The sequence below is a fragment of the Vulpes vulpes genome, chromosome 9 (assembly GCF_048418805.1).
Source record: "Vulpes vulpes isolate BD-2025 chromosome 9, VulVul3, whole genome shotgun sequence".
NCBI lineage: Eukaryota > Metazoa > Chordata > Mammalia > Carnivora > Canidae > Vulpes > Vulpes vulpes.
The window spans coordinates 31,273,581-31,298,046 of NC_132788.1; the positions used below are offsets into that span (position 1 = coordinate 31,273,581).

The window sequence follows — 24,466 nt, forward strand, 5'->3', positions numbered from 1 at the left end:
ATAAATCCGACTTGGTTGTAGTGAATGGTTTTCTTAATGTAGTGTTGGTTTCTGTTTGCTAATACTTGAGGATTTTTATATCTATGTTCATCAGAGATATTAGCTTGTAGTTTTCTTTTTTTGTTGTATCTTTATCTGGTTTTAGTATCATGGTAATGCTGACCTCATAGAATGAATTTGGAAGCTTTCCTTCCTTTCCTGTTTTTTGGAATAGCTTGAGAAAAATAGATTTTTAACTCTTTAAATGTTTGGTAGAATTCATCTGTGAAGCTGTCTCATCCTGGACTTTTGTTTGCTGGGAGTTTTCTGATCACTGATTCAGTTTCATTGCTGGTACTTGGTCTGTTCAGATTTTCTTTTTCTTCCTTATTCAGTTTTGGGAAGTTATGTGTTTCTGGGAATTTGTTCATTTTTTCTAGATTGTCCAATTTGTTGGCAGATAATTTTTTTGTTATTTCTCTTCTTTCATTTCTGATTTTTTTATTTGTCTCTTTTCTTGATGAGTCTGGCTAAAGTTTTATCAATTTTGTTGATCTTTTCAGAGCACCAACACCTGGTTTCACTGATACGTTGTGTTGTTTTTTTTCTTTTTTTAGTTTCTATATTTTTTATTTCTGCTCTAATCTTTATTACTTCTTTCCTTCTGGTTTGGGGTTTTGTTCTTTTCTTCCTAGCTCCTTTAGATGAAAGATTAGGTTGATTATTTGCGATTGTTTTTGCTTCTGGAGGTGGGCCTCTATTTCTATAAATCCCTTTTAGAGGAGTTTTTGCTGCATCCCAAAGATTTTAGACCATTGTGTTTTAAATTTCATTTGTCTTCATGTATGTTTTGATTTTCTCTTTGATTTCTTGGTTGACTCATCCATTGCTTAGTATTTAACCTGCATGTATCTGTTAAATCTGTTCTTTCCAGATTTTTTCTTGTGATTGATTTCTAGTTTCATATCATTATAGTCAGAAAAGATGAATTTGTTGAAACTTGCTTTGTGCCTTAATATATGATCGTTTCTGGAGAGTGTTCTATGTGCACTTGAAAAGAATGTGTATTCTGTTGTTTTAGAATGAATTGTTCTGTTAGATCCATTTGGTCCAATGTACCATTCAAAGCCACTGTTTCCATCTTTATTTTCTGTTTGGATGATCTATCCATTGATGTAAGTGCGGTGTTATAGTCCCCTACTGTTATTGTATTACTCTTGACTACTTCATGTTTTTAGCTTCTTTTCTTTTTGTCTTTGATAGCTTCCATGTTGGGTGCATAAATATTTACAATTGTTATATTTTCTTGTTGGATTGTTCCTTATATGATTTTATAGTGATCTTGTCTCTTGTTACAGTCTTTGTTTTAAAAATCTAGTTTGTCTGATGTAAATATTGCTACCCCAGCTCTCTTTTCACCTCCCTCTCTATGATAAATGCTTTTCTCTCCTTTTGCTTTCAATCAGCATGTGCCTTTAGTGAGTCCTAAGTGAGTCTTATCTTAAGTGAATCTCTTGTAGGCAGCATATAGATGGTTCTTGCTTTTTTTTATCCATTCCATGACCCTGTGTCTTTCGATTGTTTAGTCTATTTACAGTCAGAGTATTGATAGGTATGTACTTACTGCCATTTTTTTGCTTATTTTGTGGTCGTTTTTGTGGTTCTTCTGTCTTCCTTTCTTCTTTGTTCTCTTCTTTCATAATTTCTTGACTTTCTTTAGTGATAAACTTGGATTCCTTTCATTTTATTTATTTGCATATCCATTGCTGTTTTTTGATTTGTGGTTACAGTTAGGTTTATATATAAAATCCTATGCAATTTAGCAGTCTGTTTTAACTTGATGGTTACTTAGGTTTGAACCCATTCTTTACGCCCCCCCCCCCCCATATTTTAGATATATGGTGTCACATTTTACTTTTTTTTTTTTAATTTTCTGAATCCCTTGACTGATTTTTACACATATACTTATTTTACTGCTTTTGTGCTTCCCTATTTTTCTTACTCCCACTTAAGGTCTTTCCATTCAGTACCCTTTAATGTGTTTTGTAGGGCTAGTTTAGTGGTCAAGAATTCCTTTAACTTTTGTTTGTCTAGGAAACTCTCCATCTGTCCTTTCTTTTCTTTTCTTTTTTTTTTTAAAGACTTTATTCATTTATTCATGTGAGACGGGGGGGGGGGGGGGGTGGCGCAGAGACACAGACAGAGGGAGAAGCAGGCTTCATGCAGGGAGACTGATGTGCAACTCGATCCCAGTTCTCCAGGATCAGGCCCTGGGCTGAAGGCAGCACTAAACCAGAGCCACCCGGGCTGCCCCTGTCCTTCTATTCTGATGATAGCTTCCTAGGTGGAGTATTCTTGGCTGCAGATTTCTTTCAGCAGTTTGAATACATTATGTCATACCCTCCAGCCTGCAAAGTTCCTGCTGAAAAATGCCTTGATAGTCTTACGGGGTTTCCCTTTTATGTAATTGTCTTCTCTTGCTGTTTTTGTTTTGTTTAGTTTTAATTTAACTTATTCATGAGAGACACAGAGAGAGAGTCAGGGACATCGGCAGTGGAGAAGCAGGCTCCCTGCAGAGAGCCTGATGTAGGACTCAATCCCAGGACCATGACTTGAACCAAAAGCAGATGCTCAACCACTGCACCACTCAGTGCCCCATGTTTGTTTGTTTGTTTAAAGGTCTCTTTATTTTGGAGTGAGCATACATGTATGGTAGTAGGGTAGGGGCAGGGGAGAGAATCCTCAAGCAGACTCCTTGCTGAGCACAGAGTTGATACAGCGTTGGATCTCCCACCATCTATGACATCACAACCTGAGCTGAAACCAAGAGTCAGACACTCAACCATCAGAGCCACCCAGGCGCCCCTTATCTTGCTGTTTTTTTTTTAATTTTTATTTATTTATGATAGTCACAGAGAGAGAGAGAGAGAGGCAGAGACACAGGCAGAGGGAGAAGCAGGCTCCATGCACCGGGAGCCTGATGTGGGATTCGATCCTGGGTCTCCAGGATCGCGCCCCGGGCCAAAGGCAGGCGCCAAACTGCTGCACCACCCAGGGATCCCTATCTTGCTGTTTTGTAACGTTTCTCCTTATCACTACTTTTTGCCATTTTAATTATGTGTTGTGGGGTAGACCTTCTTATGTTGATTTTGTTGGGGGCTCTTTGTACTCCCTGGATCTGGATTTCTGTTTCCTTTGCCAGTTGAGGGAAATTTGCAGATATTTTATCTTCACATACATTTTCTGGTACTGTGTCTCTCTCTTCTCCATCTAGGATCCTTATAATGTGAATTATTAATTATCCTTGATTGATTTTGTCACTGACACAAAAGATGTGTCCATCTTTTATTATTTTTCCTTTCTCCTGTTCTGTTTGATTGCTTTCCATTACTCCTAGTCACTGATCCATTCTTCAGCTTCCTCTAGTCTACTATTTATTACATCTAGTGTATTTTTTTTTCAAAGATTTCTTTATTTTAGAGCATTTGTGTGCACCAGTGTGGGGAGGGGCAGAAGGAGAGAATCTTAAAGCAGACTACCTGCTGAGTGGAGAGCTGATGCGGGGCTCAGTCTCATGACCCATGAGATCATGACCTGAGCTGAAACCAAGCATTAGACAATCAACCAACTGAGCCACCCAGACCCACAACATCTAGGGTATTTTTTTTTTTAAGATTTTATTTATTTATTCATGAGAGACACAGAGAGAGAGGCAGAGACACAGGCAGAGGGAGAAGCAGGCCCCATGCAGGGAGCCCGACGTGGGACTCGATCCTCGGTCTTGAGGATCATGCCCTGGGCTGAAGGCGGCGCCAAACCGCTGGGCCACCCAGGCTGCCCTAGGGTATTTTTTAATTTAAGTTACTGAGTTTTTCATCTCTGATTGATTCTTTTTTGTTTTCTATTTATATATTCAGTCTCACTGAGATCCTCTACTCTTTTCTCAAGTCCAGTGAATATCTCTATGATTATTATTTTAAATTCTGTTAGGCAAATTACTTATCTGTGTTTGTTTATGTCTCTTGCAGTGATTTTTGTTCTGAGTGTTCACTGAGGATGTATTCCTGTGACTCCTCATATTTTCTCTCTATGTCTGTTTCTGTTATGTTAGGGAAGTCAGCTACTTTTTTGGCTCTTGAAAGTAGTGGCCTATGAAGAAGAGTTCTTGTAGTGCCATGCAGTGCAATGTCCCCTGTTCACCAGAACCTGACATTTCAGGGTGTCTCCTAAGTGATATATATATCATACTGTTGTGGCTGAGCTGCTTTTGTTTTTAATTCAATTTCTGCAATGCTTCTCTTTGCCTACTGTTGGCAGGGTTTGGTCCCTGTGTTGTTGGTATGCCGGTCTGGGGCCACCTTGGGTTTGAGTTGAGTCAGACCTTGCATTTACTAGCGATGCAGGAACACCAGAATGCAGTGTGCTGTCCCTTGTTTTCTCCTGAGAAGCTTTCCTTAGTGAGCGGGGCTTGGTCAGATCAGGTGTCTCTCCAGCCGACTCTTGGGGCACAAAGAGTCTGATGTGTGTAGTTATCTTTCCCTGTCTCTTGGGCGTGAATCTCTTTGAAGGGTTGCTAGCCCCTCTTGGGACTGCTTTCAACCTGCCAGGCTTACAGCTTTGCTTTGAATGGGCTCTAGCCAGGGACATATAGGAAGGGGTAGGTCTGCAGGAGAATGTGGGTACAGGGTGCAGGGTGTTAGCAAGATTTGTGTGGCTCTGCTGTTGGAGGAGACCTGGAAGAAGGCCTGGCTTGATGGGATGTGCCACTACAACGTGGGCAGGATGTGTTGTTAGCAAGCTAGGTGGAGAATGTTGACTGCACTGGTTCTTGAAGATGTAGCCTACCAGTTCTGCTCTGAGAGGTCTCCCAACCTCCCTGCCCCCCCCCCCCCCTGCAAGCACACTCTGAGATTGGTAAACTACTCCCCCTCCCTTATGCCCCAGGATTTTTCAAAGTGCTGCTTCTGTGCTGCATTTCTGCTGAGCTTTTTGTTTTGTTGTCTCTTTAAGGGTGGGGACAGTTTGCTATTACTCTCCCAGTCTCCCCCAGTCTCCCCCAAAACCCAGGATGCTGATTTTTAATGTTAAGCCCTGCTGATTATAAGAACTCATGAAATTATGTCCCTCTTGTTTTTAAAGCCAAATGTTATAGGCATTCATCTTCCCTGTGCAGGTTCCCAGGGCCTGGGGTTAGGGTCTGTTTCTTTCCCCTCCACAGCATGGGTGTCCCTCCTGCAGATAATCCCATGGGTCCATTTAGCTCCTGACGCATCTCCACCCTTCCTACCCTCTTCCACGTGCCCTGTTCCCTACATTTAGCTGTGGAGTCTTCCAGTCGTTTTCCGGGTCATTTACACTGTTATCTAATTGTATCCGTGGGAGGAGATGAAGCGAGGATCCTCCTACTCTACCATCTTCTTTATTTATTTATTTTTTATTTACTTATGATAGTCACAGAGAGAGAGAGAGAGGCAGAGACACAGGCAGAGGGAGAAGCAGGCTCCATGCACCGGGAGCCCGATGTGGGATTCGATCCCGGGTCTCCAGGATCGCGCCCTGGGCCAAAGGCAGGCGCCAAACCGCTGCACCACCCAGGGATCTTAGATGTGCCCACGAGTTATACAGAATCTGTTAGCTCAGTCATATGGATTTCCAATCCATGACACATTAGAAGCTGTTTATCAAAAAGCGGATATAAGCCTACAGGTAACAAAAACACTACCACAAGGTGCAAGAAACAAGTACAGATGGAAGTAAGGTTATAAGCACAGAGTAGTAAGGGAAGTGAAGACTGTTCTTTGAATTGCAGTTGTCTCACTAGTAATTAAGTGGTAAGTAGTAAGTAGTGGTTTAGTAAATGTTAGAAGTGATACCTCTTCCTAATTTATGCAGAATAAGCGTAGTGTTAGTCTTTTTGTGTGTGTGTGTGTGTGTGTGTTAGTCTTATATAAGAATAAAGGTGGAGGGAAATATGAAAAGTTCTTTTCTAGCCCTGTCTACCCATGGGAAGAGTCACAGAAGACTCCCTCTGTGGACTGAGACAAAAAGGGGAATAAAGTGTTGCCCTATTTATGTTATTCACAGATTATTACAATTTTTAAAAATAGAAGTAAAAGAAAGCTCCAGGAGTGTACAATCTTAGTCACTGTTAAATCCTCAGAGGTCACTGCAACATCTATTATTTGTTTAATAAGTAATTAAGAGAATGAAACAAAGCTGAAAAGTAATGGTTAATTGAAAACTAAGTTATAACCCATCTCTGACAAATTGGTGGACAACGTTTTTATAGATGCTGTTTAAGGAAATATATCTTTAAATGAAACCAAGTTTGTCTCCATTTTGTCTGTATTCAGAGATACTTAGATCAATGTGGATACTGCTATTCTATAAGCTGCTGTATTCTTAGTAGAAAATCAACAATAGAGCTACCTGTTAACGCAGGTTATTGTATAATCTATATGAACAGTATACCTTGATTTTGCACTCTGATTCCTTAAATACTTTTACTTTATGCTTTTGACATATGTTCTAAAAAATGTAACATTTATATTTTGTAGAAAATGGCTCTCTCTACATCGTGATGGATTACTGTGAAGGAGGTGATCTGTTTAAACGAATTAATGCTCAGAAAGGCATTTTGTTTCAAGAGGATCAGGTGAGTTAGCATGTAGGAGATTGAGTCTTATTCTGTGTTATTCAGAAGCAATTCAAGGTTTATATATGTATTTATTTGTAACTACAAATTCTTAATTGTAATTACTAGGACCCTTTGGTATCCTATCAGTCACATTTCTGTTTTGTTTTGTTTTTTATTTTTTTTCACATTTCTGTTCTAATTAGCTTCTACCTTAGTGATTTCCCCATCTCATTTCTTGTCTGTAATGATATTATATTTGTAATATATGTTATATTCTTTGTGTGTATAAATACATATATATGTATATAACTTAATTATCCATTATAACTAGTTAACTATCCTATATTCTATCTGGCTTTCTGCTGTCAGACCATATTTTCCTAAAATATGGCTTTCCTAGGTAATTCCAGCTCTGGAAGCTTTGCACTGGTAACTGCATTAAATCAAATCTCTGTTTTGACCTCAAGGCTCTCTAATATATGACCATATCCTACCTAAGCAGTCTCATTTTTTTCTAGTATTGCCTCATGTGCACCTGTTTCTGTTTATTTAACAGATAGTCATTGAGCGTTCATTTTGTGTTAGGTGCTGTTTGTGTTAGGGATACATATTTATACATCTCATTCTTCTTCCTATGTATTTATTCTATTATTTCTCTTATTTGGTAACATTTTCCTCCCAACTCTCTTACTAATTTTCCACCAACTTTGTTTTTTTTTACAGCTCAGCTAAAGTCCCAGCCTTCCCTTTGATTTTCCATAACCACTCTAATCTTCCAGGATCTTTTCCTTCTCTAAATTTCTATTGGATTTCTCATTATCACCCATTCCTAATTTTATGTAAGGGAATGGGGGAAGCACTGTGCTAGGAGTGTTGTGTTTGTTGTCTCTCTTAAATTTATAATCTCCATGAATTAGTATAATTTTCTTTATTTAATAGATAAGAAATTAACAGAGGTTAAGTAGCTTGCCCCAAATCACATAGTCTGCATTTGAACCTACTTCTGTCTAACTCTAAAATTTAAATATTTGTTTAAAAACTTAAATTGTGGGATCCCTGGGTGGCGCAGCGGTTTGGCGCCTGCCTTTGGCCCAGGGCGCGATCCTGGAGACCCGGAATCGAATCCCACATCGGGCTCCCGGTGCATGGAGCCTGCTTCTCCCTCTGCCTGTGTCTCTGCCTCTCTCTCTCTCTCTGTGACTATCATAAATAAATAAAAAAAATTAAAAAAAAAAAATAAAAACTTAAATTGTAAAATTTTTGAAAGGTTCAGAAATGGAAATAATTCTCTGCCCTTCTTCTATCCCTGAAGATTATTATTGTTTTTCAGTTCGGTGCATTCTTCTAGACTTTCTTTTTAATACTTGTACATGTACTTATGTATATACATCAAGACACACATATTCCGAAATGGGATATAATATATATAGTCTACTCTATAGGTAGGGTAGTATATATAGTCTACCTTATAGGTTTGAGTAATCAAACCTATAAATAGAACAAACTGATGGTTATATGGGGAAGGGTGGAGAGAGAGTAGGCCAAAATGAGTGAAGAGCAGTAAGAGAGAGATACAGGCTTCCATTTGTAGAATGAGTAAGTCATTGGAATAAAAGGCACAGAATAGTCCGTGATACTGTAATAGCAGTGTATGGAGACAAATGATAGCTATACTTGTGAACATAGCATAATGTACAATCCAAATCACTATGTTGTACATCTGAAACTAATGTAACACTCTGTCAACTATACTCAAAAAATTTAGAAAGTAAGAAAAATGTTATTTATAAGAGAAAAATGCAGCTTTCACTTAAAAAATTATCTTGATTATTGTCACATGTCTGTCCGCATAGATCAGTTATATTAGTTTTAATAGCTTCATTATATCTTACTCTAGCAAAGCCTATGCTTTTTTGTTTTCACTTTTACCTTCATATTCCATTTCCTTTTCATTTTCCTCCATAGGCAGCTATTTTAATGTCTTTAATAATATTTCTGTATTTTTACAAAATGGCTATCATTGTCTTGTATTTTTGAACGCATACCTGTTGTATTATATCTCATTTAGTTCTGCTTTTCTCCTGGTACTGTTTGTGATCCATCTGTTTTGCTTTCTGTGCATTTGTTGCTTCTGCTATATAATGCTCCATTGGTATTTACTCAAGTCTACACTTTCACTGCATTGTGCAGTAATGTGTGCTGAATAATTTCACATCAGAATTTTTTCCCCAACAAGGTTATAATTTACAACAGAGATCACAGTTTTCACTAATGTCCTCTCAGGATACTTAGGAAAACTATGTCTATAAATAGGCATAACTAATCGATTGATAACACTCTGTAGATGGGGACTTTTAGCTTGTTGGCAATAATTTGATAATATGGTAAGGTTCTGGATCTTGAGTTATATTTTGGTTTAGTAGTATTGAATTGGGTAATGTCATATTTCTCACTTTATGTATTTCTTGTTTCCACAATCAAGCCTACTAGATCTAGTACAGAACTTCTGGTAAAACTTGGGTTTGAATCATTGTTCCTTCTTATCAGCTTGGTAATTGTCATGTTCACAAATGACTGAACTGTTTTGAGACTATTAATTCATTCACTAATAGGGATGTTCATACCACATAGCCAAGTTCACTGTTGTGGTGAAGTCAAATAGTAATGTATGTTAGTGTACAGAGTGCTATATTTTATTAGAATTTATCTAATACCTTCCATTGCTTGAGCTTCTGTTTATTCATTTCTTTATTGAACTTTAAAATGCTTACTATTAGATTTCATAACATTCTCCTATAATGTACACTGATACTCTGTGGGTCTGGTTCTGTAGTTGGATAAATGTTCTTGGCATATAATGATATATATGTATGTGTCTATATTATGTATTGTGTTATCCCAGAAATTATTATGGAGATCTACTCTATATGTTTTTATCCATCTCAGATTATTCCATTATAAACAATAAGAATTTGGCAAGTCTTTCTTTTAAGTTAATAGCATTTTTTCTGCTCTTCAGAATGGTGTTTTGTTAACATAAAGAAGAACATTATTTATTTTAGCTTATTCGAAATGGGAATTATTTAAAGAGAAACATCCTATTACTACTATATTCTACTATCTGGACATTGAAGCAGAAAAACGTAGAGGCCAGAGGCTATTTTTTTGTTTTAGAATGCAGGCTAGCATGAATCTGAGATGATTTTGTGCATTTCTAGAATAGAAATGAGGAGAGAAAGACCTCTGAAACAAGGTGATTCTCCAATTACTCAAGCCATTCTCTTTGGTGTGATACTTCCTTGTTTGCATCTTTACTGGACAAAAATTCAGAGTTAGGAAGCAACCTGAAAGTCTATGACTTTTAATCAGTGGTAAGCAATGAAGTGAGCTAAACAATCTATGGATGGCCTTTGCCCACATAAATATGTAAAAGATTTCCCACTACATTTGCCTTATTTCCAAGTTTAGATACATTTCCTGATAGTCTACTCTCTTTTGATCATAGTTTTCATATATATATATTTTTTTCAAAGGCAAGAGTCATCTTACAAGGGTTTGCTCTAATATTATGTTCAGTGAGAGTGTTAATTAAGCATATAGGTACCTTGAGTTTGCTCTGAAAATCTAGAGCCTTACAATATTGGGCAACTACTAAGGCTGCAAAATTGATTTCTGTCCAGAAGTTTTCATAAGGATCTTGGATTAGATTTTTTTTTAATTTATTTTCTCTTTTATCCTGAGGCCAGTAAACCAAACCTAGTACATTCTCCAGCAGATTTCACCTGTAGTACCTATAAATTTGGGTGATTTTCTTTATTCTTGAAGGTTTCCAAATCTGCTGTCGTTTTTGGCTACTGGCAAATGACCTTGCCACCTGTGATGCTGAGACCTTCTAAATTAGGTACTAGGGCAGTTTCCTGGCAGTACAATATAGGAATTGGCTCACATATATTTCTTAGTGTGGGCTTGTCATAACTGAATGAAAGTCGTTTTCAGTTCAGGCATTCCAGGTATGGCCTTGATTGCACAGCTGATCATTTATATTGGTAAAAAGGAGTATACTTTTTTTTTATTTTTTTAAAAAATATTTATTCATGAGAAACATAGAGAAGCAAAGACATAGGCAGAGGGAGAAGTAGGGTCCCCGCAGTAAATAAATGCCACCATAAATAAAATCTTGGAAGAACAAAAAAAGAATAATACCAGTCACATTCCAAACAAGTACCCACAATTTAATTTCATTTTATTCAGTTCATTCAGTCCTAGTAATTCTTATCTGGCCGGGTCTTGGGGCACTATGCTTTCATCATGTGTGTCAGCTTTTGGACTAAAAAAAATCTTAGAAATCTTGACTTAGTCCATTGTCCAATTTAAGCAGTGTCAGCTCTGAAGCTTGTAGCCAAGAGTCTATTTTTTGAATTGTCAGTAGTTCATTGTTCCTAGTACTGTCCTTTCCAGGAGTCTCTGGTAAGGAAAAAATGAGACTGAAAGTCTGTGGTTAATTTATTATAGTAACCAATAATAGAATTTCTATATTCTTTTCTATAGAAATGTAAAATTTTCTATAGGGATATTTGATAAGAGCTTGATGAATATTTTCCTTAAGGATAAATATAGGTAGCAAAGTCACTGGCATGTATCTAGAACCTTCTCATAAAGCATACATTTTCTGAAATATTTATATTAATAATTCTTATGTAAACTTAACCCGGAAAAGACTGAGCTTCTTTGTTGATTTGGCACATCTTACCGTGTGGCTGTTACAACAATATTGAGTTAGTTAATATATTAATAGTGTATTTTCTAATACTATTACATCCTTGAAAAATAATACTAGGTTATCTGTTTAATCAAAGTGACAAAATATCTAAAAATAAATATGGATCAAAAGGATTCTGGGAAGATGGTAGAGTAGGAAGCAGGAGAAATCTGTCTTTGCACCTACACAATTACAGTGGCAGAATCTATCTGATCAAACTATTTTGGATCTCTGGAGTATATTTTGTAGGGGTATAATTTCTAGGTGAAAGTTTGAATAATAAATTGTAGTTATTTTCAATTTTAGCTCTTAGCTAGGTAGCAGTGGTTGCTACCCAGTTCCCACCTTCCAGCATCCAGGCAGTCAACTTGCATGCTTTCCAGAAACAGTCTGAATGGACCTTTGGAAACCAAGGATGACAAGGAGATCCATGTCCTCCAAATGTCAGGGATCTGTGCTCTGAATGTTAATTGCAATTTCTGATTGTGGAGGTGCAGACAAGGAGGTGGGCAGCCAGTGTTGTTGTACCTCCCCCATTGTTACAAGCCCCACCCCTTCTTGCTGAGGTGACTTCCTGGAGATTTAAAGGGCCACTGCCTTTTTTTTCCCTTCTCCATTTCTCCTTTTTCCATTTTTGGAGACAGACATTAAAAACTAAGGTATTCGAAAGCAGCCACATATATTAAAAAGGGAAATTAGAAAGTCACAGTGTATACCCAGAGAAAGATGAAGGCTCAGAAAAGACCTGAGAAGATTTTAAGTTTGCACCTCGGGCTGATTCTTGGCTCAGAGACACCATAAGACAATTAGCAAAAATAGACACGTTCAAGAAGAGTCTGATTTTCAGAATCACCATGTTATTAGAGTCCAGTCAACTGACTATTTTTCAAAGTCACAAGGCATATGAAGAAGTAGGAAAGTATGACCCATTCAAAGGGAAAAAAATCAGCTGACAGAAACTGTCTGAAAAAGACCTGATGGTGGATCTACTAGACAAAGACTTTAAAATATTGTCTTTCAGCTGCTCAAAGAGCTAAAGTAACACATAGAATAAGTTAAAAAAAAAAAGTATGAACAAAATGAAAATATCAATAAAGATAAAAACTTAAACCAAAAATATTCTAGAGCTGAAAAATACAGTAACTGAAATGAAAAATTTATTAGAGCAATTTAGAATCAGATATGAACAGGAAGGAGAAAGAGTCGGTGAACTTGAATTTTAGACAATGGAAATTATGGAGTCTGAAGAACAGAAAAGAAAGACTGAAGAAATAAGAACAGAGCATAAGGGACCTTTGGGGTATTATCAAGCTAATTTTTGCTTTGTGGAAGTCCCAGAAGGAATAGATAGAAAGGGGCAGAGCAAATATTTGAAGAATTAATAGCTGAGAACTCCCTGAATTTGGTAAAAGACTTGAATGTAAACATTCAAGAAACTCCACAAACTCCCAAGTAGGATGAACTGAACAAGATCCATACCTAGACAGATTAGAATCAAACTGTTGAAAGTCAAAGACAAACAATCTGGAAAGCAACATATTAAAGTGAGTCATCACATGTAAGAGAGGAGCCTCACCAAGATTTTCAGGAGATTTCTCACTTTGGAGGCCAGAAAACACTGGGCTGACACTTTCTTAACATTTTAGGATGTTAAATGTAATCCCCAATGGTGGCTGCAAAGAAAATAGATACAGAATATATACAAAAGGAAATGAGATGAATTTAAATATTTCACTATAAAAAACTAAACACAAAAGAAAATAATAATGTAGAAAATGAGGGATAAAAGAGCTATGAGGCATATTGAAAACCAGTAACAAAATGACAGAAATCCCTCCATATCAGTTGGCCTTAGAAAAGAAGGAAATTCAGAAATATACTACAACGTACAATACAAATACAATATGGATCAACCTGAGAACATTATGCTAGGTCAAATAAACTACCTACAAAAAGATGAATATCAAATGATTCCACTTATATGAGGTACTTTGAGTACTCAAAATTGTAGACCCAGAAAGTAGAATAGTGATTTCCAGGGACTAGGGGTAGATGCAATAGGTAGTTATTTAATGGGTATAAAGTTTAAGTTGTGCAAGATGAAAAAGAGCTCTGGAGTTGGATGGGTGGTGATGGTTGCAGAATAACGTGAATGTACCTAATATCACTGAAGTATACATGCAAAAATGGTTAAGATGACGGATTTTGTATTGTGTGTTTTACTATAATTCTAAAAATTGAAAACAAAATACATAAAGGCAGTACAATTATAAGGATCCCTAGCTCTCTCCTAGGTGAGAAACCTTTGTTCAAAAAAAATAATCGAGGGATCCCTGGGTGGCGCAGCGGTTTGGCGCCTGCCTTTGGCCCAGGACGCGATCCTGGAGACCCGGGATCGAATCCCACGTCGGGCTCCCGGTGCATGGAGCCTGCTTCTCCCTCTGCCTCTCTCTCTCTGTGTGTGACTATAATAAATAAATAAAAATTAAAAAAAATAATAATCGAATGATAAAGTCAGCACAAATCAGAGAAAATTATTCTGGTGGCATAGACTATCTGCTTGCTGGACACATTACATAGAAGGTAAATAGTTCTTATTACCTCTTATTATTTCTAAAATCAGTCTACCGTTCTAAAAAAGAGAAAGCCAAGTTTTATTTTTCTTTTAATATCTTTAGCAATAAAAGTTTCTCAAACTTATCATACTTTAGTAAAATTTTAAATGTCTCATTGCACAAAGAAACTTGAGTTTGGGATTAGAGAAGGTGGACTATGGTATTGTTTTAGTGATCTAAAAGCAATCTGTAGTAATCAAAATAATGTATACATAAAACTAATTCAGACAAGCTTATAGTTATTATCATAAAGTGAGCAGGTTCACATTTTGTAACATGTATTTGAAAGCCTTTGAACAAAAAAAAATGCCATTATCCCTGCAGTATTTTATAATATTTTATTAATATGAATTAATATGTACAAAGAAGTGAAAAGGGGAGATTAGAAGCAGGGTTATAATTTAAGGGCCTTTCCTTTCACCCAACCTCACCTTAAGCAAACTCTAAGACTCTTCACTGGATAGACAGAGCCAATATGCCTATATGTATTCTCCGTATTCTCCTCAACTTTGTACTTTCCATCAGAATTTTGCCATGGAATCACCTCTTCTGTCTAGTTCTATCAACTTTAGGCTTAGTTGGCTATCCTTCTCTTGTGCTTCTTCATTCCTACTTGGGTAGGAATCAATAGTCTTTGCTAGGAGTCAGGAAACAATGGCCTGTGGGACAATCTCATACCACTGTCTGTATTTGTAAGTAAAGTTTCATTGAAACACAGTTATGTTTATTTGTATATAGTAATCTATGGCTGCTTTTATCCTACAGTGGCATAGTTGAGTTGAGACAGAGACAATATGGCCTGCAAAGCCTAAAAGATTTACTTTCTGGCCCTTTACAGAATAAACTTGCTGACTCTTGGTCTGTGAGCTCTTTTATTACCTTTTGCCAATTCCTGCACCTATCAGGTATATTATTGGTGTTGGATATATTTTTGTCAAATTATAAAGGAATATAGATATGGTAAATATGGTAATGAAAAACCCTATCTGTAAAACGAGGCATGCATGGTTTCTAAGATGTGTTCTAGCTTACAGATAGAACGCATAAAAATAAGACTCAACAACTTATTTTTCATCTTTTTGTACTTTTTCCTAACCCCTCCCTAGTTGAATTAATTGCTCTCTTAATGTATATATCGCGATTATAAAACATGTGCATTTTATTATAGGCATATTTATTTATAAATACATTTCAACCACCATGTGAACTCAAAGTCAGAGAATAGTTTTTCAGTTTTCTGCTTATAATTCCTAATGTAAATATGGAAAGGAACTTAATTGTATAGCCCTCAGTAAATATGTATTGCAACTGAACTAAGAGGTTTGTTTTTAAAGAAAATTGATTAAAAAATATTTTTTGGTTATTTTTTTTTTTTTTTTTTTTTTTTTTTTATTTTTTGGTTATTTTAATGTAATGTTCTTTTTAAAAAGTACTGCAAAGAGTAAAAAGTATTTGCTTACTTCATTTTATCTAATGAAAATACCTAATGCATACCTTATGCTATGCATACCATTCTGTAACTCTTTTTTTTTTTTTAACTTAACAGTATACATGGAAGTACTTAATTCTTTTCAGTGGCTGCGTAGTATTTCTAGTATAGCAATATGACAGTATATTTAACTATGCCTCTTGATGTATTTAGGTGTTTATATTGTTTTTGCTGTGATGAACATGCTGGGATGAACATCTTTTACCTCCTTTTTGTATCTAATACTGTATCTGTAGGATAAATTTGAAATTCCAGTTGCTCTTTTAAGTGGTATATGAATTTAAAATTTTTACATACTTTGTCAAAAGACTATAAGTCTTTTGTCAAAGACTAATAAGTCTTTTGTCAAAGACTGATAAGTCTTGTCAAAGACTAATAAGTCTTTGCATACTTATTTCCTTAGATTCTGGCCAATCTTTTGTATTATTTTGATTTTCTCAAGTTACAAAGATGTTTTAATTACTGTTATTATTTTTAAAGTTTTTTATTAATATTTTGTATATATGTTTATTGGCTTATCTTTTCTCCATCATTTGCTTTTCCAGTCTTTTCTCCACTTCTTATTTTGGCTGCCAGTATTTTTCTTAATGATTTGGAAGAGCTTTTGCATATTTCAGAATTAGCAATCTGTCAATTATGTTGCAGCTATTTTCTTAAATAATTATTACCCTTGATTATGTATTTTGCCAAATGTTTTAAATTTTATATAGTCAACATTGTCAGTGTTTTTTCCTTTGTCACTTAGGGGTTTTGTGTCATGTTTTGAAAGTCCTTCAATCAAAGATTATAGAAAATTAACTTCTGCTTTCTTTGATCATTTTATAATTTAACTTTTTCCTGTTTAAAAATACCATTGACTTGGAATTCTTTTGATGTTAGGAAAGGGGTAGAAATTAAATTCTTTTACTTTCAAGTAGCCAGCTTCAGAGAATGTGTTTATATATGGTGAATGTGGAAAGAGATGAAAGTCCGTGATGACTTCCAAATTTTCAGCCTGATTTTTTTCCTTTTGTGATTTTTATTTTTGTAGAAAAAAAAGATGTATTTAAAAATAAAGTGATTCACCATCACAGTATCATAAAATATAAAGTATTTCTATTTTTCACTCTTCTTTGGAAATTTCTGTTATTAATTCTGATTTATAGGAGATGCTTCAGTATCAGTCTCTTACATTTTATTTATTATTTTTTTAAAGATTTATTTATTTAATCATGAGAGACATAGAGTCAGACAGAGGGAGAAGCAGGCTCCCTGCAGGGAAGCCCTTTCCGGGATTCTATCCCCAGACCTGGGCTCACACCCTGAGCCAAAGGCAGATGCTCAACCACTGAGCCACCCAGGCGTCCCCAGTCTCTTACATTTTAATGTTAGTGTGTACCCTGCACATAATGTGTCAGTTGGCTTGACTGTCTCCTTAAAGTTACAGTCGTTAATTATATTGAAATTTAAAAATTATAGCCTAAATTTGTTTAAGAACTTGGTTCCCCTCAACCCCAGATGTTCCTGAATGCTTTTATTGGTTAAGAAAAGACTACTATGAAATGTAAATTTTAAAATAAATGATAAATTTTATTTCCCCCTAGATTTTGGACTGGTTTGTACAGATATGTTTGGCCTTGAAACATGTACATGATCGAAAAATTCTTCATCGAGACATAAAGTCACAGGTATGTTTATTCTGTCACTAGTAACTTCTAAATTGAATAAGAATATTGGGCCAGCATTGTCTTTGCTAAAATTTTTGAACCCAAACCAGTCTGCATGGATTATCTGCTTTCTTCACTGTTCCCCCTTCACTGTAATGCTAGAAATCTTTTTTTATATGCATCATGTGTTAGATCTCCTGCCTATTTCCTATATTCTCCTTTCTCTCAAAATGATGGGGAAAACTCGAAAAATAGATACATGGAAGGTCTATTTTGGGGGGATATTGTATGTCTGAAGATGACCTTATTCCTCTCTCTTACTTTGATGATAATTTGAATGTAAACTTCTAGGTTGAAAGTTTGTTCTCCTACAGAATTTTGAAGATATTGGTCATTTGTCTTTTGTCTTCTGGTGTTACTATTTAGGAATTTAAAGCCCTTGATTTCTTATCCTTGTTTTTTTCTTTGGATGACTTTCTCTCCTCATTGTTCTGAGATTTCTCAGGGTTGTGCTTTGGTGAGGTCCAGTTTTTATCTGAGAATATATATATCCCCTAGAAATGTTCTGGAAATGTTGAGCAATATTTGTTTCTTTTCCTCTTTTTTTTTTTTAATATAGAATATGATTCAGCTTTATTTTTTTTAAAGATTTTATTTATTTATTCATGAGAGAGAGAGAGACAGAGAGACAGAGACACAGGCAGAGGGAGAAGCATGCTCCATGCAAGGAGAGAGAGAGAGAGAGAGAGAGAGAGAGGCAGAGACACAGGCAGAGGGAGAAGCATGCTCCATGCAAGGAGCCCAGCCTGGGACTCAATCTCAAGACTCCAGGATCATGCCCTGGGCCAAAGGCAGGCGCTAAACCACTAAGCCACCCAGGGATCCCTGAGCGATATTTTTTTCAAAAATTATTTCTCTATCACTACCTTCATGGTCTTCTGAATTTTGTTTCTAGACATATATTGGAGCTTCTTAATCTAACCCTAAGTACCTTACTTGTTCTTTGACGTTTTATTTCTGTCTCTTAGTTGCACTCTAGGTGAATTTCTCAGCCAACTTTCCAGTTAACTAAATCCCCTTCTAATTTTGTATAAACTGATACTTACCTATTTACTTTTATTAAAATAGTGACTGTTTTTTCCTAAAATTTCTAAATGGTTTTCTGTATACAACTGTTCTTACTCTGTTTTTGTTTTTGTTTTTTTTAAGATTTTATTTACTAGAAAGAGAGGCTGTAAAATGTGTCTGGTTCAAGTATCCTGAATGATACAGAGTTTAATTCATGTTCCACAAACTCTTGCTTTTACTGTTTGGTAGAGGACTGGAGTTATGTATTTATGAATGCAAATTATTTGGCCAAATTACAGGAAAATTTTAAGGTCAGTTTGTTACAAAACTGTAACAATTTAATTTGGGCTAATTAGAATTTTTGGCAGAGTTTTTTTTGTTTTGTTTTGTTTTGTTTTTGTGATGGAGGGGAAGGCCTGGGTTCATTTTTTTAATGTACTATTGAGATATATTTCAAATATGGTAACATTCACCCACTGAAAATGTACAGTCAGTGATCTTTAGTATTTCACAGAGTTGTAAAACCATCACCATTCTCTAATTCTAGAACATTTTATCACTCCAAAAAGAAACTCTGTACTATTAGCAATCACTTTCCATTCCCTCTGTACCTACACTCTGGAAACCACTAATCTACTTTCTTTCTCAATGGATTTGGCTATTCTGGACATTTATGTAAATGCAATCACATGTGACTTTGTGTATTTTAAATAGATTGTCTTCTGTTGCTGATGAATTGTAATAGTTCGTTATTCTGGATACAAATTCTTTGTCAGCTAAATAATTTGCAGGTATTTTCTCCAGTTTTGTGGGTTATCTGTTAATTTTGATGGTCTTCTTTGAATAAAAGTTTTTATTTTTGGTGAAGTCCACTTTATCTGTTTTCTCTTTTATTTTATTTTTTTGCTTGTGCTTTTGGTGTCACATTTAAGAAACCACTGCCCAGTCCAATGACATGAAGATATATTCCTATATATTCCTTTTTTTTTCCTTTTTTTTAATAAATTAATTTTTATTGGTGTTCAGTTTACCAACATACAGAATAACACCCAGTGCTCATCCTGTCAAGTGTCCCCCTCAGTGCCCGTCACCCATTCCCCCCCAACCCCTGCCCTCCTCCCCTACCACCACCCCTAGTTCGTTTCCCAGAGTTAGGAGTCTTTATGTTCTGTCTCCCTTCCTGATATTTCCCACACATTTCTTCTCCCTTCCCTTATATTCCCTTTCACTATTATTTATATTCCCCAAATGAATGAGAACATACACTGTTTGTCCTTTCCCGATTGACTTACTTCACTCAGCATTATACCCTCCAGTTCCATCCATGTTGAAGCAAATGGTGGGTATTTGTCGTTTCTAATGGCTGAGTAATATTCCATTGTATACATAAACCACATCTTCTTTATCCATTCATCTTTCAATGGACACCGAGGCTCCTTCCACAGTTTGGCTATTGTGGACATTGCTGCTAGAAACATCGGGGTGCAGGGGTCCTGGCGTTTCATTGCATCTGAGTCTTTGGGGTAAATCCCCAACCGTGCAACTGCTGGGTCGTAGGGCAGGTCTATTTTTAACTCTTTGAGGAACCTCCACACAGTTTTCCAGAGTGGCTGCACCAGTTCACATTCCCACCAACAGTGTAAGAGGGTTCCCTTTTCTCCGCATCCTCTCCAACATTTGTTGTTTCCTGCCTTGTTAATTTTCCCCATTCTCACTGGTGGGAGGTGGTATCTCATTGTGGTTTTGATTTGTATTTCCCTGATGGCAAGTGATGCAGAGCATTTTCTCATGTGCATGTTGGCCATGTCCATGTCTTCCTCTGTGAGATTTCTCTTCATGTCTTTTGCCCATTTCATGATTGGATTGTTTGTTTCTTTGGTGTTGAGTGTAATAAGTTCTTTATAGATTTTGGAAACTAGCCCTTTATCTGATATGTCATTTGCAAATATCTTCTCCCATTCTGTAGGTTGTCTTTTAGTTTTGTTGACGGTATCCTTTGCTGTGCAAAAAGCTTCTTATCTTGATGAAGTCCCAATAGTTCATTTTTGCTTTTGTTTCTTTTGCCTTCGTGGATGTATCTTGCAAGAAGTTACTGTGGCCAAGTTCAAAAAGGGTGTTGCCTGTGTTCTCCTCTAGGATTTTGATGGAATCTTGTCTCACATTTAGATCTCTCATCCATTTTGAGTTTATCTTTGCGTATGGTGAAAGAGAGTGGTCCAGTTTCATTCTTCTGCATGTGGATGTCCAATTTTTCCAGCACCATTTATTGAAGAGACTGTCTTTCTTCTGGATAGTCTTTCCTCCTTTATCGAATATTAGTTGACCATAAAGTTCAGGGTCCACTTCTGGATTCTCTATTCTGTTCCATTGATCTATGTGTCTGTTTTTGTGCCAGTACCACACTGTCTTGATGACCACAGCTTTGTAGTACAACCTGAAATCTGGCATTGTGATGCCCCCAGCTATGGTTTTCTTTTTTAAAATTCCCCTGGCTATTCGGGGTCTTTTCTGATTCCACACAAATCTTAAAATAATTTGTTCGAACTCTCTGAAGAAAGTCCATGGTATTTTGATAGGGATTGCATTAAACGTGTAAATTGCCCTGGGTAACATTGACATTTTCACAATAATAATTCTGCCAATCCATGAGCATGGAATATTTTTCCATCTCTTTGTGTCTTACTCAATTTCTTTCAGAAGTGTTCTATAGTTTTTACGGTATAGATCCTTTACCTCTTTGGTTAGGTTTATTCCTAGGTATCTTATGCTTTTGGGTGCAATTGTAAATGGGATTGACTTCTTAATTTCTCTTTCTTCAGTCTCATTGTTAGTGTATAGAAATGCCACTGATTTCTGGGCATTGATTTTGTATCCTGCCACGCTACCAAATTGCTGTATGAGTTCTAGCAATCTTGGGGTGGAGGCTTTTGGGTTTTCTATGTAGAGTATCATGTCATCTGCGAAGAGGGAGAGTTTGACTTCTTCTTTGCCAATTTGAATGCCTTTAATGTCTTTTTGTTGTCTGATTGCTGAGGCTAGGACTTCCAGTACTATGTTGAATAGCAGTGGTGAGAGTGGACATCCCTGTCTTGTTCCTGATCTTAGGGGAAAGGCTCCCAGTGCTTCCCCATTGAGAATGATATTTGCTGTGGGCTTTTCGTAGATGGCTTTTAAGATGTCGAGGAAAGTTCCCTCTATCCCAACGCTCTGAAGTGTTTTGATCAGGAATGGATGCTGTATTTTGTCAAATGCTTTCTCTGCATCTAATGAGAGGATCATATAGTTCTTGGTTTTTCTCTTGCTGATATGATGAATCACATTGATTGTTTTACGAGTGTTGAACCAGCCTTGTGTTCCGGGGATAAATCCTACTTGTTCATGGTGAATAATTTTCTTAATGTGTTGTTGGATCCTATTGGCTAGTATCTTGTTGAGAATTTTTGCATCCATGTTCATCAGGGATATTGGTCTGTAATTCTCCTTTTTGGTGGGGTCTTTGTCTGGTTTTGGAATTAAGGTGATGCTGGCCTCATAGAACGAATTTGGAAGTACTCCATCTCTATCTATCTTTCCAAACAGCTTTAGTAGAATAGGTATGATTTCTTCTTTAAACGTTTGATAGAATTCCCCTGGGAAGCCATCTGGCCCTGGACTTTTTTGTCTTGGGAGGTTTTTGATGACTGCTTCAATTTCCTCCCTGGTTATTGGCCTGTTCAGGTTTTCTCTTGCTTCCTGCTCCAGTTTTGGTAGTTTGTGGCTTTCCAGGAATGCGTCCATTTCTTCTAGATTGCCTAATTTATTGGCGTATAGCTGTTCATAATATGTATTTAAGATCATTTTCCATTTCCTTGGTGGTGGTAGTGATCTCTCCTTTCTCATTCATGATTTTATTAATTTGAGTCTTCTCTCTCTTCTTTTTGATAAGGTTGGCTAATGGTTTATCTATCTTATTAATTCTTTCAAAGAACCAACTCCTGGTTCTGTTGATCTGTTCCACAGTTCTTTTGGTTTCGATTTCATTTAGTTCTGCTCGAATTTTAATTAACTCTCTTCTTCTGCTGGGGGTGGGGTCCATTTACTGCTTTTTCTCTAGTTCCTTTATGTGTAAGGTGAGCTTTTGAATTTGTGTTCTTTCCAGTTTTTGAATGGATGCTTGTATTGCGATGTATTTCCCCCTCAGGACTGCTTTTGCTGCATCCCAAAGATTTTTGTATCTTCATTCTCATTAGTTTCCATGAATCTTTTAATTCTTCCTTAATTTCCTGGTTGACCTTTTCATCTTTTAGCAGGATGGTCCTTAACCTCCACGTGTTTGTGGTCCTTCCAAACTTCTTGTTGTGATTAAGTTCTAATTTTAAGGCATTATGGTCTGAGAATATACAGGGGACTATCTCGATCTTTTGGTATCGGTTCAGACCCAATTTGTGACCCAGTATGTGGTCTATTCTGGAGAAAGTTCCATGTGCACTTGAGAAGAATGTGTATTCAGTTGAGTTTGGATGTAAAGTTCTGTAGATATCTGTGAAATCCATCTGGTCCAGTGTATCATTTAAAGCTCTCGTTTCTTTGGAGATGTTGTGCTTAGAAGACCTATCAAGGGTAGAAAGAGCTAGATTGAAGTCACCAAGTATAAGTGTATTATTATCAAAGTATTTCTTCAGTTTGGTTATTAATTGGTTTAAATATTTGGCAGCTCCCACATTCGGGGCATATATATTGAGGATTGTTAAGTCCTCTTGTTGGATAGATCCTTTGAGTATGAGATAGTGTCCCTCTTCATCTCTCACTATAGTCTTCGGGGTAAATTTTAATTTATCTGATATGAGGATGGCTACCCCTGCTTTCTTTTGAGGACCATTTGAATGGTAAATGGTTCTCCAACCTTTTATTTTCAGGTTGTAGGTGTCCTTCTGTCTATGAGTCTCTTGTAGACAGCAAATAGATGGGTCCTGCTTTTTTATCCAGTCTGAAACCCTGCGCCTTTTGATGGGGTCATTAAGCCCGTTCACGTTCAGAGTTACTATTGACAGATATGAGTTTAGTGTCACCATGATATCTATTCAGTCCTTGTTTTTGTGGATTGTTCCACTGAACTTCTTCTTAAAGGGGAATTTTAAGAGTCCCCCTTAAAATTTCTCGCAGTGCTGGTTGGGAGGTCACATATTCTTTCAGTTCCTGCCTGTCTTGGAAGCTCTTTATCTCTCCTTCCATTTTGAATGAGAGCCTTGCTGGATAAAGTATTCTTGGTTGCATGTTCTTCTCATTTAGGACCCTGAATATATCCTGCCAGCCCTTTCTGGCCTGCCAGGTCTCTGTGGAGAGGTCTGCTGTTACCCTAATACTCCTCCCCATAAAAGTCAGGGATTTCTTGTCTCTTGCTGCTTTAAGGATCTTCTCTTTATCTTTGGAATTTGCAAGCTTCACAATTAAATGTCGAGGTGTTGAACGGTTTTTATTGATTTTAGGGGGGGATCTCTCTTTTTCCTGGATCTGAATGCCTGTTTCCCTTCCCAGATTAGGAAAGTTTTCAGCTAGGATTTGTTCAAATACATATTCTGGCCTTCTGTCCCTTTCGGCGCCCTCGGGAACCCCAATTAAATGTAGGTTTTTCTTCCTCAGGCTGTCGTTTATTTCCCTTAATCTGTCTTCATGGTCTCTTAATTGTCTGTCTCTTTTTTCCTCAGTTTCCCTCTTTGCCATCAACTTGTCTTCTGTGTCACTCACTCGTTCTTCCACCTCATTAAGCCTCGTCGTTAGGACTTCTAGCTTGGATTGCATCTCATTTAATTGATTTTTAATTTCTGCCTGATTGGATCTAAATTCTGCAGTCATGAAGTCTCTTGAGTCCTTTATGCTTTTTTCTAGAGCCACCAGTAGCTGTATAATAGTGCTTCTAAATTGGCTTTCTGACATTGAATTGTAATCCAGATTTTGTAACTCTGTGGGAGATAGGACTGTTTCTGAATCTTTTTTTTGAGGTGAGGTTTTCCTTCTAGTCATTTTGCTCAGTGCAGAGTGGCCAAAAACAAGTTGTATTGGGAAAAGGAAGAAAAGAGAGGGAAGGAAAGAAAAGAGAAAAAGAAAAAAGAGAAAGAAGAAAAAAAGGGAAAAAGGAGAAGAAAAAGAGAAAGAAAAAGAAAGGTAAAAAAGGGGGGAATTCAATCAGAAATCAAAAGAAGCAATCAGAAATCAAAAAGAAAGAGAAAAAAAATAACACAAAACAAAAATAAAAAACAAAAACAAAAAACACGTGGGAGTATCTTCTGATTCTGT

The 24,466-nt window shown here is 36.6% G+C and overlaps 1 protein-coding gene across 50 annotated transcripts in view; it reads left to right on the forward strand.

The window, feature by feature from the left end:
• The window catches only part of NEK1 (NIMA related kinase 1), a 222,362-nt gene that overhangs the window by 11,779 nt on the left and 186,117 nt on the right, over positions 1–24,466 (forward strand). For all 50 annotated transcript variants that reach the window (XM_072719696.1, XM_072719687.1, XM_026017537.2 and 47 more), the window contains 2 exons: positions 6,537–6,634; positions 17,063–17,146. In XM_072719696.1, the coding sequence (XP_072575797.1) occupies positions 6,537–6,634; positions 17,063–17,146 (182 nt within the window). The remainder of the gene's footprint in view (positions 1–6,536; positions 6,635–17,062; positions 17,147–24,466) is intronic.